The 16,029-nt window shown below is 30.2% G+C and overlaps 1 protein-coding gene across 10 annotated transcripts in view; it reads left to right on the plus strand.

The window, feature by feature from the left end:
* Positions 1–16,029, plus strand: part of LOC121114803 (zwei Ig domain protein zig-8) — a 221,319-nt gene that overhangs the window by 165,364 nt on the left and 39,926 nt on the right. For 8 of the 10 annotated variants that reach the window (XM_040708880.2, XM_040708879.2, XM_040708878.2 and 5 more), the window contains one exon: positions 23–197. In XM_040708880.2, coding sequence (XP_040564814.1) covers positions 23–197 — 175 coding nt within the window. Of the gene's footprint in view, positions 1–22; positions 198–799; positions 1,458–16,029 lie in introns of those variants that run through there. The other 2 variants (XM_071887250.1, XM_040708881.2) reach the window with 2 other exon arrangements.

The following is a 16,029-nucleotide window of genomic DNA, read 5'->3' on the forward strand; positions in this document are numbered from 1 at the left end:
ATTAATTTTCGAACAAATTAAGATGCTCTTTTAGAGTTGATTGATTCTAACTATGAAGCAATGATGGAGCAATTTTATAATCCTGGTTCTGAAATAGCTCTTACCTGTATTATTCGAAGTCGTGAAGATTGGGCAACAGATGTAATGTGGATGAAAGAAAATACGCTTCTGGATTTGTATAGTAAACCATCGATAAGGTAATATATTTTAAAATAAGCTTATAAGTTTGATAGTTATTCTCTATATTCATAAAGCAAAGTCTATCACTTTTGAGTATACACTTAATATCTTAGAACTACGTGAATAAAAATCTATAAAAAATAAGAATGTAGGAACGAACGTGTTTGATGTTCAGCTTATCATTTAGAAAAAATGTTTAGTTGATTATAAAGTGTTAATAATATATATCTTAACGCAAGACCAAAGTACAAAAAGAAATACTTTAGTATCTTTGTTTGCAATTTCGAATCATTTAACAAAAAAATTGAATCTAAATTTTTTAAAATTTCCTTTAAAATAACACTGTTCAACAGCAAAAAATTGTACGTGAACAACGTATACTCAACTTAGTAGAGTTAAACCCCCTTAGTTCCAAATATGGTCTTATTTTTTTCTGCTAGGCTCATGTCCTTTGAACCTAACAAATAACTTTAAAAAAAAGTTGTTTATTTCTAAAGCTTTTTTAAGTGATTGGTGTTGAAGATTAGGAAAAATTATGTGAATATATTTAATGTTAAAAAATTATAAAAACTCAAGTTATCTTTGTTTAGAGATGAAAATAATTGTTTTTTATTCAAAGACTCATAGCTGCAAGACGATTATATTCCAAAAGTAATATGTTGTCAATTTGGCAATATTTCAAGGATAAATCTCATTTTTGAATTGAAAGAAAAGTGTGTATATTTGCATGCCATACTCATGGCTAGGAAGAGAAGGAAAGTGGAAGAAAAAGACAGAAACAAAACAAGAGATAAAAAAAAAGTATGTGGTAGAACTTAAAAAGTGTGAAATGAAATCCCTCATGAGAGTAGGATCCCAAATTCGGAATCGGTGATCATCAATGGAAAAGAGTGTATGTGTCGAAAGGAATTCCTTGCAACAAATTCCCTGCTAAACTGCCCCTGGCCAGTAGGATTCGTTCGAAGGGCTCCCTTGAATGTCCGTCTTTTGGAATACCTCACTCACTACGGATCTGCAACGAGTCATCTGGTGTCTATGGATGAATGCAGTGAAAAACAAATATAATTTAATTTACTTTCTAATTAAGTTATAGCCAATTAGTATGGCCTGCAGGATGATCTCTTAATCACATTTTGGCTAACACCCAAAGTTTTTAAGAATCCTAACATTCATCAAAAATCTATCTCTCTATTGTCTAGTTTTATTATATATATATATCTAAACTATGTTATTACATTGTTATACATTCGTATTTCCATGTTGAAGATTAAGGTAGACTATTACAAAATTACGACTTTTCATTGGGACATATTACTTTGATTATATTAAAATATCATTACTTATTGTTGCCATTGTTGTACTTTATTTATTTTTAAAGCCCATTGATGGAGTTTAATCAAAATTTCTTCAAAACTTATCCATTTCCTGTAGTAGAAATATCAACTTTAAGACCCCAAAAGGTTGTCTTTTTTAATTATGATGCAATTTATGATGTCAGTGAAACGGATCTATATAAGTTGGTATCGAATAGGATCTCCCAATTTTCTTATCTTTTTAAGTAAGAGCCGCTATCCAGAAATTTTGTTATCACATATCAAGGGTTCCTTCTCTGATGATGCTTCGATGTCTTCATATTGATCAGGTAAAGAACAGTTGGTTACAACTTCAGCGGTACACCTCCCTCCATCAACACCGATCCGAGATTAAACTCAGAAAAGAGATGTATTATTTTACATTGACTTTTAATTCACTAGTACGAGTTATACCGCTCATGCATCCTAATTTCAAGCTCCATAGCCACAAGATGACGACTCGTTGCAGACACGTAGTAAATAAAGGATTACAAAAGACGGACATTCAACACTCTTCTCCATTGATGCACTCAGATTCCGACTTTGGGATCCTACTCCCAAGAGGGATTTCATTTTCACAATTTATAAGCTCTACCACCTCCATTTTTTTCTCCTTCTTCCTTTTTTCTTCTTCCTAACTATGAGTATTGCGTGCAAATATTATTAACTTTTCTTATGGGATCAATTCAAAAATTAGTTTCATTTTTGAAATATTGCTGTGCCTTATTTCAAATGGACAACAATGTACAGCGTTTTTGGGTAAGTTCTTTAAAAAAAAAAAAATCAGACTTTTAGATATCAAGTCAAGTACTTTTAAACTTTTTAAATAAATTTGTCTTGGAGCTATGAGCCTCAGAATAGAAAGCACCTAATTTCAACTTTAAACAAAGATAACTCGATTTATAACCTTAATAAATACTTTTATTTTTTAGAATTTTGTATACTTAGGCTTTGAAATATTTTTACATCATAATTTATCCATATTCTTCAAAACCAAGAGGTGTTTAAAGCTTTGAGCTTTAAAAAAAATTATAAAAAAATATGGCCTTTTTCTGAAGGCAATGAGGCTAATAGGGGAAAATAAGACCATATTTTTAATTAGGGGATCGAATTCTAATATTATGTTGTTTTTTAAAAGGGTGTGATTTTGTTGGATAGTATAATTTTAGCCTTAAAAAAAATCCTTTTGAATATAGGCATTAATTCTTCAGGTATATAGCAAATTCACAAAAATGTCGCCTGTTTATACTTGAAGATTAAATTATGGAAGTAAAAATGTTAGCTGGAGTAAATAATTTTAAAGACTGTAGTAGAGCCAAATAAAGCATCATAAATCAAAAGAAGTCTCGAAACTATAACTAACATTCTTAATTATACATTAGCACATTCTATTATTTAAAAGATGTCTATGAAATATTGGTCCATTTATATTCATTAAGTATATTTTTTTCTCATATTCTAGAGTTAGTTCAAGATTGTTAATTTGAGATGCGTCATAATAATATTAGTTTTGTGTTAGTCCGTATTTAGGACCATAGACTGGAGTTCCGTCCAGTTTAGTACTGCATATTTAGTCCTAAAAACCTATTAAGTTCGGTCCTTGATGACGTCACTCCATTTTATTTCTATTCTTTTTTAATCAGTTATAGTACTTACAATCAGAAGGACCGGTCCGAAGGACTAATAGGGCCGTATCTAAGACTGGAATTGACTGAATAGATAAGAAATGACACACCACTACATTTATTATTAACATATTTATTTGTGGTACATATAATTGAACATGCATGAAAAATAAAGGTCTTTTGATGTAAAATCACCTTCTGAAAGCTCTAAAAATAGTCAGTTTTTCTTTTATGTATCTGTAAAACTTTTCTAAATTGTCATTCTCAAGATAAAGAACTTAATATATCTACTATATATTATTATTTTCTTTAATCTAAGGTTGGTATTTTGCCCATTTCCTTTCCTACTGATATGAGATCAAAACACCCATTTCGTTTATGTACATATTCTTTAGATACCGAAATTTTAAAAAGGAAGGAAAGAAGAGTAACACTGTGCAACAAAATTCATTTTGTTTTTCAAAAAAGGTTTTAAAGGGCGAACCTATTGCGGTTGAAGGTTTTAATGATCATTTTTGTGTTATATGGGCTTAATAATGATATAAATGTGTTTTAGCGGGTGGTAAAAAATGCTGATGTATACTGTAATTAATATAACTTTACTTTCTTTTTTATAATACAAATATTTATATATAAATATTTATATCATGTGGAAGATGCAAATTATTAAATTCAATGCCTTTATAAAATTTTTGGTTTATATTTACTCGGTATTATAGTCCAAACATAAGCCCCTTTTGTAATAATAATAATAAAAAAAAAAAAAAAAAAATTATGTAAGATAAATACCTAAAGTAGAAAAATGTTCAAATTACTAATAGATAATAAAATATTCATAAAAATGGCCATATGGTAATTTCGCCGATAAAAATAGGCTTTATTCATCAATATAATCTCCATCAAGACCAACACAATCATTCTAGCGCAGCTCTAACATTGGAATGCCACTTTTATAAAATGCTTTTTCTTTTGCCTAAAAATAGTCCTCAGTTCAGTAATAATCTCTATTTTGGAGCGAAGTTTCTTACTGTTAAGCATTTTTTAGGTCTACGAACAACCAGTAGTCGCTAAGAGCTAAATTTGGAGAGTATAGTGGATGCAAAAGCATTTTTAAATTCAATTAATGTTGTTTTGCCATTATTTCGATTTATATGAGACACGGCGCGTTGTCACAAGTTAATCAAAACAGCAATTCGTGTAGTGAAACGGAGCTTTCTTTTTCTTCAAATGGTATCGATTCTATGAATATTATGCCACGCACATCCAAAAATACTCAGGCCATAATCTTTCCATCTGATTGTTGTGCTTTCGGGCACTTTGAACGAGGTTTACTAGTTGCTGCCCACTCAAATGACTATCATTTTGATTCCGGAGTAAAGTGACGGATCCATATTTCATCCATTGCCGCATACCTACGCAAAAATTCTGCTATGTTACATTTAAATATGGCCAAACATTTCTCAGAAGGAACAGCATGTTTTTGTTTTAGGTCAACTGGAAGCAAATGCAGCTCACATTTCGTACAGAACTTTCCTATTGGCGAATGATTATGCAATATAAATGCAACACGTTCTGTTATCTTTACGATATCAACTAACTTACGCAACTTCACTTTCTGATAATTAAAAACGATTTTGCTGATTTTTTTTCTTCTGTTCTTACTACCTCATTTAGAGGTCCACTGCGTTCAACATCATTGTTATCTCTAAGACCACGTTTGAAATTAGGAAACCGACGTTTTATTGTTGTTTCTGTTTCATAACATTTGTCAATCCATTGCTTAGCTTGTACTGAACTTTCCCATCAATTAGAAGTGTAAAATTAAAACACAAAATTGTTTTTGATCCATTGTTTTGAAAATAACATAAGGTGCCTCAACCTTAGCACAATAACTCACAAACTAAAGAACATATTTTCATGAAATTTAGATAACCGTCTCTTGAAGGTTGGTACTAACTAAAAATGAGGTGAATTAAAAAGAAAAATCCCATCTATGTGTGAGGCCCGGGACTTTTTAGCCCATGTGCTATATATATTGGACATTTTGCCTATCATATAGAAAAATAAATTTATAGCTACTTCTTTAGTAAAATATTACGAAGCAATATTTTGATACATTAATGAATGAAATACTACGTAGGATTTTAGTATTATGAAATATATATATTTTGAAATTGTCTAAAAATAATATGACAATGAATAATCTGGGAGTACTTAAAAGATAAATTGTAGTTCATATGGTTGACTTATTTGGCTAACTACCAAAAGATTTCAGGCTTTTCTTCTGTTTGTTTTTTTGATGAAGGTTTGTGTGATGCAATGAAGGTAACGACGTCTATATTTATTATTTAATTTATTTATTTTTAAGTTTTTATAGGTTTACATATAATTTTTTTTTCAAAAACTCAGCCCAGGCGGCAGAAAGTGTTTATGTTCCTGATACTGTAACAGCCATCGAGAATGCGGATAAAATGATGGAAATCGTTGAGTCCGACCGTAATGTTTGACAAGGAGATAAAATGGGGTAGGGGGGGGGACATAGTGTTAGTAGGCTCAAAAAACCCTGAGGGCACTCCTGCTCGTTTTTTAGAGCAATGATCTCTCTCAATGCTCATTTTTTCGTTCGTATTTGAACTTTACAACTCTTTATGTAGCAAATACCTTTTTTACTTTATGACTTGAATGGGTAACGCAACCTATTGAAAGTGTGTGCTATTTTCTTTAGTTACATTCAATACATAGAAATAAAGTGAAGAAAATATTATTCAGTTTATTTGGTGATATATTAATTATAATTATAAATCATTAATCAGAATTGTAGACTCGGACAACGGTTGTAGTTAACTCTTATTAAATTGGGACTTCGAACTCCAGGAGGAATCGATTTGGACTAGAAAAAAAGAATTTTCAGATTTGACTAAGACTCAATATAAAAGACTCGTAACTCGAATAGAATTCGTCATCAGATCGACAAGGTTAAGATTTTAATAGGACTCCAGGCTTGAAACTCACTAACTCACGTACCCAAAAACTCACGACTAGACTTGGAGTGGTATTATATTGGACTTTACTTTTGAGACTTCACTCGAGCTTATCTCTCAATAGTTCAAATTCTACTAGTGGTCGTAAAAATTACTTGTGAACAAGTATCTTTACAATGTACTCGTGGCCTTGAATTTCTATTTGATATGTATCGAAATAATTCTACAAAAGAATTATCCCTATCAGACACAATTTTTAATATGGAACTAAAAACTATGTTTGTTCTTGAATTCGACTTATATATTTGAAGATAAGTCATTTAACTGACGGAAAGAAAAAATAATGCCCTTGTTCCAACATTGTTTATGATTTCGATACAAAGTTTTACAGTGAAGACACAAGAGAAATAAATTAAATTAGAAAGTAAAACTAATCAACCTTTATTATTTATATTTTATCAAATTTCTTTTAAATGGTTGAGCTCTATCAACTTGCGCACATCATAATGGATAAATAAAAAAATGGTAGTAGTTCATAATATTCTGGCATTGACTGACTTATATTATGAACCTTGTATATATCTTGATATATAAAGAACGACTCATTTACATCTTGACATCTGTATCAGTGTCATTAATGTCAACATTGGGTAGTGCTTGATTCACTATTTGTACAAATTCATAAGGATCTTTTTAAATGCAACACTACATTATCAGAGATTTGAAAATAGTCCAATGACAGTATAACAATAAAAAATCATCACAAAATAAACGAAGGCTTTATTAATAACAGCGGATTTCTAAACGCAAAAATGATAATATAGACTTGTCCTATATGAAAATATTAGTCGTTGGAGAAAGTAACTAACACATGCTACTATAATATTATACTAATAGATTTATTATGCTTAACTCTGGATAGATACTATAAATATTATTAAGTAATAATCATTTTCATATTAATTTATTTAAGGAGTTTCGATGAAACTGATATTAGAAGTACTGTACCTGTTCCCTAATTTTTGAAATTGCTCCTTGCTATTTATTAATCATTATTTGTCTAAAATTATGTCTCAATTATCTATAAAATATATCCTCGGAAAGTTTGTAAACATAATTATAATATTAATATAATATAGTTTGCTTGATTCTAAGCGAATAGTATCAGCATTTTTTTAAATACTAACTAAGAGTTTTAAGACAATAAAATTATTATTCAATTAATCCGAACAAAATTGTGGTTTATGAACATTGAATGGATAATGACTATAATTAATCATTAATGAATAGAATAGTTATATATTTAGCATTAAATAATATAGAAATAATTATATATGTAACTACTAATAAGAAAATGAATATCATGTAGTTCTGTAAAATACACATGCTCGTTGTTAGCGTTCAAGTCCTGTAGTAAAAGATTTCTTTGTTAAGTATGTTAAAAAAAGTTTCAAATTCATTTTTTTCCTTTTAAACCTGTTTTGTCTAATAGATAATAGTAAAAAAGACATTTCGATACCAAAATCATTTCTCTAGCTTCAATATTAAGGAAATTCTGAGCAATTTATCATCGGAATTTCAATATTTCATAATCAATATTTTTCATTAGTGCTTCATAAGATTTGAGATCTAATTTCTGCTATATAATATTTTTCAGCTTTTCTTCCAGTATTAAGTTTTCTGTCTAATTTACCCATAGTCATATAAATATATAAAATATAATAACCTTTTTTTTTTAAATTTCTTGTAGAAAGTATTCTTAATCTATCGAATAAGAGATAATACAGGCCCAAAAAAATATGTAATTACTAGTATAAATATAAAATATTTTAAATTTCTATAAAAAAAAATACAATTTGTGTAAACATGACGGATCCTTTCATTTAATTTGTCCTTTAATAAATATTTATAAAATTAGTCATTATTTGACAGTGACAAATAGTTTTTTCTTTTTTCACTTTAAATAATATTTTTTAACATTTTCCTTTTAGTTCTACAATATTAAAATATTAATTAATTCATATACCTACATAATAGTTTAGCTTAATTGTAAAACTTCTATACATATATGTATTTTATTCCAGCCAAAAGTAATTTCATTCAAACAAAAATCATGAATGGCTTTAATTTAATAATTAAAATAATGTAATTGATTAAAAATATTATTTTTTATATTTTTAATGAATTACATTATTTTAATTTCTTTCTATTGTCATAAGGTTAATTATCTTACATTTTCTTTTATTCTATTTAATCTAATATTAACCTTTTGTTGTAACTTTTATACATAATAGCTACATGCAAACAGATTAGTAATTGATTTTTTATTACATGTATGTTTTACGACGTATCTCAAAATCATCAGTGGAAAAAAAGAAAAATGGATTTATACATTCTTCATTTAGTTATATTTTAAAATCATAGCACTTTTTTTACTTAATTTTATCGAATATTTTATTAACTGCAATAAATTGAATTCATTTTTCAATTCAAGGTTGCAGTCTTGTGTATAATATTCTTCCGATTTTTTATCAAAATAAACATTTAGAGCCATGGAGCAAACTAAAGCGTTAAAATTATACTTAGTCAATTTGTTCCCTCTTACCTGAAGTCCTTCCTTATTATAAAATGAAATCCTCGTAATTATTAAAGGATGAAGTAAGAAGAATGGAATGGATGATAATTTAAATTATATTTGATAGAGATTAATAACATGCATCATACGTCCGGTTATTCTTACGTCACAGTTCTATACATCATGAATGAAATTTTGGCATAAGAATGTAGATTCAAAGGCAACATTATGTAAGAAAAAATGGCAACGCGTGTACACTGAATTTTTACAGGCTAGCTGCCCGATGCGCTGCTTTAGTTTGCTCCATGATTCTAAGTGTTTATTTTGATAAAAAATTGAAAGAAAGAATATTAGACACAAGACTGCAACCTTTTAATTGAGACAATCTGATGTGAACTCATTACAAATATACCAGTGTTATTATCAATTGAATTTTGTCTGGATTTATCTAGGCAACCCTGTAATTAAAAAATGACTTATTCGGGAAAAGGAAAATACCGTTTTTATTTCAGGTATCTAGAGTTCAACGATAAGTGTACTTAAGGATACCTAAATAATTTATATGAGAAGGTGCTGTAGGATGTTGCTCCCTTTGTTTATATTACTATAATGTTCGCTTATAACTTTAGTTATTATTGTCTAGAATGATCAGAGTGGGACTTATTATTTTGGAAATATTTTTACATGTACTTGTGTGTACATTTTCTATATTGTAAATCCATTAAATATACATACACGCGTCCCCATGGCCCATCTTATTTATTACTATTGTCAAATAGTCTAGAGGAATGCACTTTATTTGATTACATTTATTAATGCTCAACATATAGCATTATTTCCAATACAAATTTTACTCGTTTAACAGACCACTGTACTATAATATTTTTCATAGCAAAAATTTGAATGGAATACAGTAAAAAATGAGATTTTTTAAAATATGTAAAGAAATAATACATTTCTTTGACATTCAAGACTAAATAGGTGTCTGGTATACATATTTGATACAACAACATAAGAGATAACGACAAATATTCATACAAAATCAAAAACTTGGCTTCATCACTCTGGACCATAGACGTGCCATTAAGGATTAAGGCTCCACCGATTCTTGAACTAAAAAGATCAAGCTATCTCCTCTACCCAGGATACTTAACAAAAGCTACTTCTTCCACAATAACAGACTCTCTGATCACAACCTCCCCTTAATAAAGACATTTTCAAGCATAGTTTTTATTATAGATCGGATTCCATACCTTTTATGTTTTCCTCGGGATATTGAGGCTGGCCTCAAGCGATTTCGAGTTATTTCTTTTTGTGTACGACATATTTGCACCACATACATCGAAAACTATGTATCTTATTTACATTGTGGGATTATTGTTAATTTTTTTTTTGCACTTTTATGTTATTAAAAAAAAATTAATATTCTTATTTTAAATGTATTACTTTTACTAATAATGATTATTATTATATTTTATAAATACTAAATATATGTCAACCTTTATAGGATTTGGTTATTTCCAATGATCGAAAATAAATAAATAAACAGACATTGGAAAATATTATTATAAATGGAGTTTCTTTAACCAATGAAAGAAAGTTTACCTAATACAAAATATCCTTTCTTTTATTTTTGGCAAAAATAGAAATTTTACCATTTATTTTCATGGCTTTATTTAATTGATATGTAAAAAAAAAATTAAAAATGCAGTAAGTTTTTAGTACTTCTTAGTTCTAATTTTAACATCATTTTTTATTTATAATAAGTTAAATACATACTATATATATATAGGTATTACTTTTCAAAAACTCCACTCTCAGCAGCTATACATCTCCCCACCTAAACAATTAGTAAACTGCATAATTTTAGGGTTAACGCTGACATTTTAGCCTGTTGCTCTTACATGGAGGTCTCTAGGATGTTAAGATTTTGTTGGTAGGTAGCACAGCATTTTAATGGCACTTTACACATAGTCGTAGAGGGGATTCTGGTTTGTTGATGAAAGATATCAAATTTGTTTTAGCCAAAATTACTAAGTTAATAACTTAATAATAACTAACAGTCACTATGATCCCAAGCCGTAGCTAAAAGTGTCTATAAGTTAGGCGAGTGAAAAAGAAATCGTAATCCCTCCATTATATAGTCCCAGTTTTAGCTATTACTTAAGAGTATTACTATTAATAGTCTATTATTAAATTAGCCTATTTCTATTAACCTTTGAAAATTAGAATTTATTATTTACCAACTCAGCTGTTGCTTAATGGACGCACCATAGTGGGGGAAAATACATCACGTTTCCATTCAAATAATAAAAAATCATGGCAAAAAGTCTCTTATGCGTCACTTTCTTTTAATGCTTTAGAGCAAACCAAAAGATCCACGCTCATCGAACTCACTCGTGCAGGCCGTGGAACAGTAGGTATCCTCAAGCTCACGGGATACAACAGGAGCACTGTCTACAATATATACACTAGGCTCAAAAATGAGGAAAGATCCCCACATAGTACCAAATCACTCCTAGGTTTCTGGCAGGCCTGAAGAGGATCGCTGATCCATCCTTAAATCAGACAACGCTGCCCAAGAGGTAAGGTATGGCTCGCAGCACCATCCAAAAGGCATAGGGGGAGCTTGGTTAGACCTTCTACAAGTTGTCTGTGCGTAATTTGTTGACTGAGAGACAGAAGGAGGTGAGGTTGGGCCATTGCAAGACTCTTCTCTCTAGGCTTAAGACGTCCAATGTAGGTCACAACATCATTTTCTCAGATGATAAAATATTCACTATTGAACGCAAAAAGAACTCTCAATGTAATAGATGGCTCTCCACGTCCAAGTACAATCACCCCTATGTTTACAAGTCTAAGAGTTCATTAGGACCAACTTTAACGATTTCTGGCCCCACTAGACCTGGCCATCCAACTCTCCCGATTAGAATCTGTTTGATTGCTTCTTCTATGAAAAGTTGGAGAAGGAGGTCTGCTCAAAGCACCACAACAGCTTGGACAGCCTGAAGGCAACAATGAAGAAGGAGTGGGCGAGGATCTTGGCTGCAGATGTGGGGAATTCCTGCAAGAGCTTCAGGGCCAGGATTGAGAGTGATTGCCGCTGAGGGCAGTCACATTGAATAAATGTCAAACAAATAATCGTTGTTTTTATTGCTTACGACTCTAACCAGTCTACAATTTTATCTCGGCAACCCTCGGTATATTAGTATTATTTTAGCAAACTTTGTCTATCCGAGTATATGTATGTATGAAAAACAGTAAACGGATACAAAGTATATTGCTTTTTATACCATATACATATTTTTGGTCTAAAAAATAACAATGTAGCCGTATTAATGGAATATTGCAGGCGCATTCATGTAGCATCGAATATTCAGCACTGTTTATGTTTGTTTTATTATTTTCTTATCCATATCATAATATATGCATTTTCAGAATGTCAAGAAATTGATGTCCTCTTTTTCAGACAACCATAAATGAAAATAAGTTTTCCATTGTGGTAAAATTTTATTTTCCAATATATCCACTATTAACTGTTATGCATTTTTTTAATGCTTTCTGGCAATTAAGTTATCCAAAGTTTCATATTAAATTTGCAACCAGACAAATCTTCCATTTTGGACGAGAGTTTCTTCATTGGTTGCCGCGGTAACTTATTGATCTTATCACTAAGAGATTCATAGATTTTCTATCGGAGACAAGTCCGGACTATTGCTAGGCCATACATACTTTACCCAAAATGAGTCCAACTTAGCCTGAAGCCATGCTTGAACCACGTGAGAGCTATGGGCAGGAAAGTCTTGCTGGAAAATGGCTCTCGACTATTTTGGTAAAATTTTCTGCATCAGAAACGATCCATTTCTCGGCCCTTTTGCATCGCAGTGGTAAAAAATTCTTGAGTATTGTCTCCACATAGGATGAAGACGTCACAGTTTGTCCTGGAGGTATAAAATGATATTCACTAAGAGCCCAGTAGCTCATAATACTCCAGACGTGAATTTTGAAAGGAAACTTCACTTTCGGAGTCGGCACAGCATCTTGAGAGACCAAACGCGAATAGTTTGACAATTGGAATGGTGAAATAGTTCGAAAGTTGACTTATCAGAGAATATAACTCTCCTCCAGTCATTTATTGACGAATTTTTCTTCTCACAATTAAAATAAGTCGGTTTTTTTATTGGTTCTCCGTGAGTTTCGGCTGGATTTGATATCTGTAGGGTAAGACCTTCAGCTATTCCTTCATGTACTTGCAGACAGTCTCATGTGATACTGCATGACCTTTTGACGCAATCTGGTTTCTAATTTCCTCAAGGATTGGCCTTTTTTATAAGACTTTTGGGGATGGTTATTTTTGCAATTCTTCAAAGTGTTTTCTTCCCTCCACGTCCTCCTTGTTATCCATGCTTTCCCCGGAAAAGTGACAGTTACACCACATTCAAATGGTTGGAATCGAAGCTCCAAGGTCTTGAGCGACCTCAATCTACCTTTTTCCGGCCTCAAGTTGGTGTATGGCCCTGCTTCGGGTGCTTAAGGAGTGCTCCTTCACCATCCTGTAACATCATATTTTTAATAGTCATGTGTAAACTTTAATCTAAAAGAAATGCATAAAGGATTATTACAGTTGATACAGATTACTGAGTCTCTAAGCCCACGTGCTTTTGTTTTAATTTTTTCCCTATTCATCTTTTTCTTCTTTTTAGAGAAACGGCAATTTCAAAAAGAGGACTTCAATTTCAAATAATTACCAAATTAAAAATGTATCTAAATGCAAACTATGCAGTAAGAACTGTGAGTGTATAAAGTACATGTAGAAAAATTATTAATGACTCAAGTGGGAAAAATAAGGAAAACAAAATAACGTCGATAAACTTCCACATATCTTGAAATTCATACTTTAGTCAACCAAATTTCGACTTATTTTTGCCCTAAGATAGAGATAGTGTGTTTTTGATTGGATTTACACCGAGAAACATGAAAATGACCTATATAATATAAAGTTTCAACTTTTGTGGTATACAGAGTGCTTATTAAAACATACTTTTACAATTTCTTCACAATTTTGTATTGTTTTTCGTCTTGAAATATTTAAATAATCGAAAAAAGAATTAAATATATTGTTTATAGGTACATGCTGCTAGTTACTGAAAATATTTCAATTATATCTGTATCTTTTCTTAATCGAAAAAAATGCTTTGTACATAAGTACAAAAAAAATTACGAAAAATGGACCCTTTCCTTGACAACTAATACATACCTCATTTTTAATAACAATGATAAAAATCATAGTTTTTCGTAAAGTAAAGATATACAACTTCATAATAAAAAAAACAGTACCTTAAAAAAATTAATACTTTTGAAGCTGCTGTGTTTTTTTCACCAGCCACTTCTGGTTAGTTCACTACTACATGAACTACTACACTGTAGTAGTTCATCAATTTTTTTGTTTCTGTTGAATTACCTTTAAAATGATTTATTTTCTTTAAAAATCTTTAAGAACGATTTACATATGTTTGACTCGTTTTTTTTATTTTTATAAATCGTCGGTAACCGAAATGGAGGATAATCAGGATGACAGTTTGGTCTCCCATCTACAAAATTGTATATCACAGAATGCTTTTGAGGCAAACTATTGAGATGTATTCTGCTATGCATGGATCCACTTTTACATCTGCTTTAGATATCTTCTAAGGAATGCAAAAAATTTATTCATTCTAATTTTATCCTTGCTGTTGGAATACTTAATTTATTATAAAACATATTTGGAATAATATATTTTCAGTATGTAATTTTTTTTATATAAAGCAATATTTGAATTTTTTTTTTTTTTTTTTTTTTTTTTTTTGGGATGTTCAACATTAAAAAAACACGAATTTCTTAACAGATGTCGTTTTCCTTATGGTGGTGTCGAAACTTGTGAATAGAGATGCGGGTATTCATTGTATGATGGTATACAAGTTTTCATGGTATATATTTTTAATATACTATTTTAAACAATACCAAGTGCATCACCTTGAAAATATTTAATGACGACATCAGTATAAAAATATTTTGAGAATGGGATATCTTCTGACTTATGATAAAGTTCTTAAAAAACGTCTCAATTCAATTTTGGGTTATACCTTGTATCCTAATCGCCTTTATTTTTATATTTTTTCATGATAGTCCTCGTAAATAATAGCTTATTTTTTTAATGATCGAAATATCAGGTCACAAGGGTCTAAAAATGTTTCTCTTAGTCAATAAATATCATTGGCTATCTTTGAAATATATTTTGAGAAAAATATTTACAGGTAGCTCGCTGCTCCTAAAGTTTTCTAATTTTACACTTTTTTTATTGAAAAAAATGTGTTATTCTTTTGTACACATTACAGCTTTTTGTACAGAAGCACAAATTTAAATAAACAAAATTACTAAAAACAATATTTTATAAACTTTTGTCAGAATTCCTTATCTACATTTACAAAAGAAAGATAACTGTAGTTACATGAATTGTAGCTTTCTACCCATCTGTCTGTTCTTTAGTGTATCACAGCCAAACAATTTAACTGATACATAACAAAATTTGCAGGCAGGCACATTGTTTACTTAGGATAAACAAAAAGTGCAAATTTGGATGACCTTTATTTATGGAAAAATACCTATATAACTAAATTTTATATAGCATAATTAAAATTTAGACAGAAAACGTTTCCTAGAATCAGATTACAAACGTCAATGATCTTCAACTACTTGGAGGAATAATTGCAGCTCTGATTCATAAACCACTATATTCTTTCATTAGACCCACTCTACGCTCCAATATATTATTAACAACTTTGAGTTGTTCAAAAGTATCTTGAGCCTATTTATAGTCATTTTTGCCACTCCATATTGTTGGATCGGGCAAAAAAAAAATGTCTCAAACATTTTAACCTCAAGAGAAAATATTGATGGCAAATAGGATTGAAAAACTCAGCCAATTATAAGTTCTATAATGTGGTGTCTATAGGGGATGTGCAGGGTCTTTTTTCCAATTTTTCTACAGGAATAGAGGCTCCTGCGTTCCTACATTTATTTCAATTTGATTTATCGTAGCACATGATTTTAATAAAATCACCTATTCCCCAGTCTTAAATGGTTTCGTATTCAAAATAAGCTTGAGTCTCACATATACCGGATGAAAGCTTTGCAACATTAAGTAATTTAGAAATTATTTTCTGTGAAACTGAAATGTGCAGTCGATCAACCTTCTTTTTCTCTATATGACTAGGAATCATTTTATTCTCGCATTGAATTACAAGACCAACGTTACTTTTGAAATTTGTCTTTATTTA

The sequence above is a fragment of the Lepeophtheirus salmonis genome, chromosome 3 (assembly GCF_016086655.4).
Source record: "Lepeophtheirus salmonis chromosome 3, UVic_Lsal_1.4, whole genome shotgun sequence".
NCBI classification, from domain to species: Eukaryota; Metazoa; Arthropoda; class Copepoda; order Siphonostomatoida; family Caligidae; genus Lepeophtheirus; species Lepeophtheirus salmonis.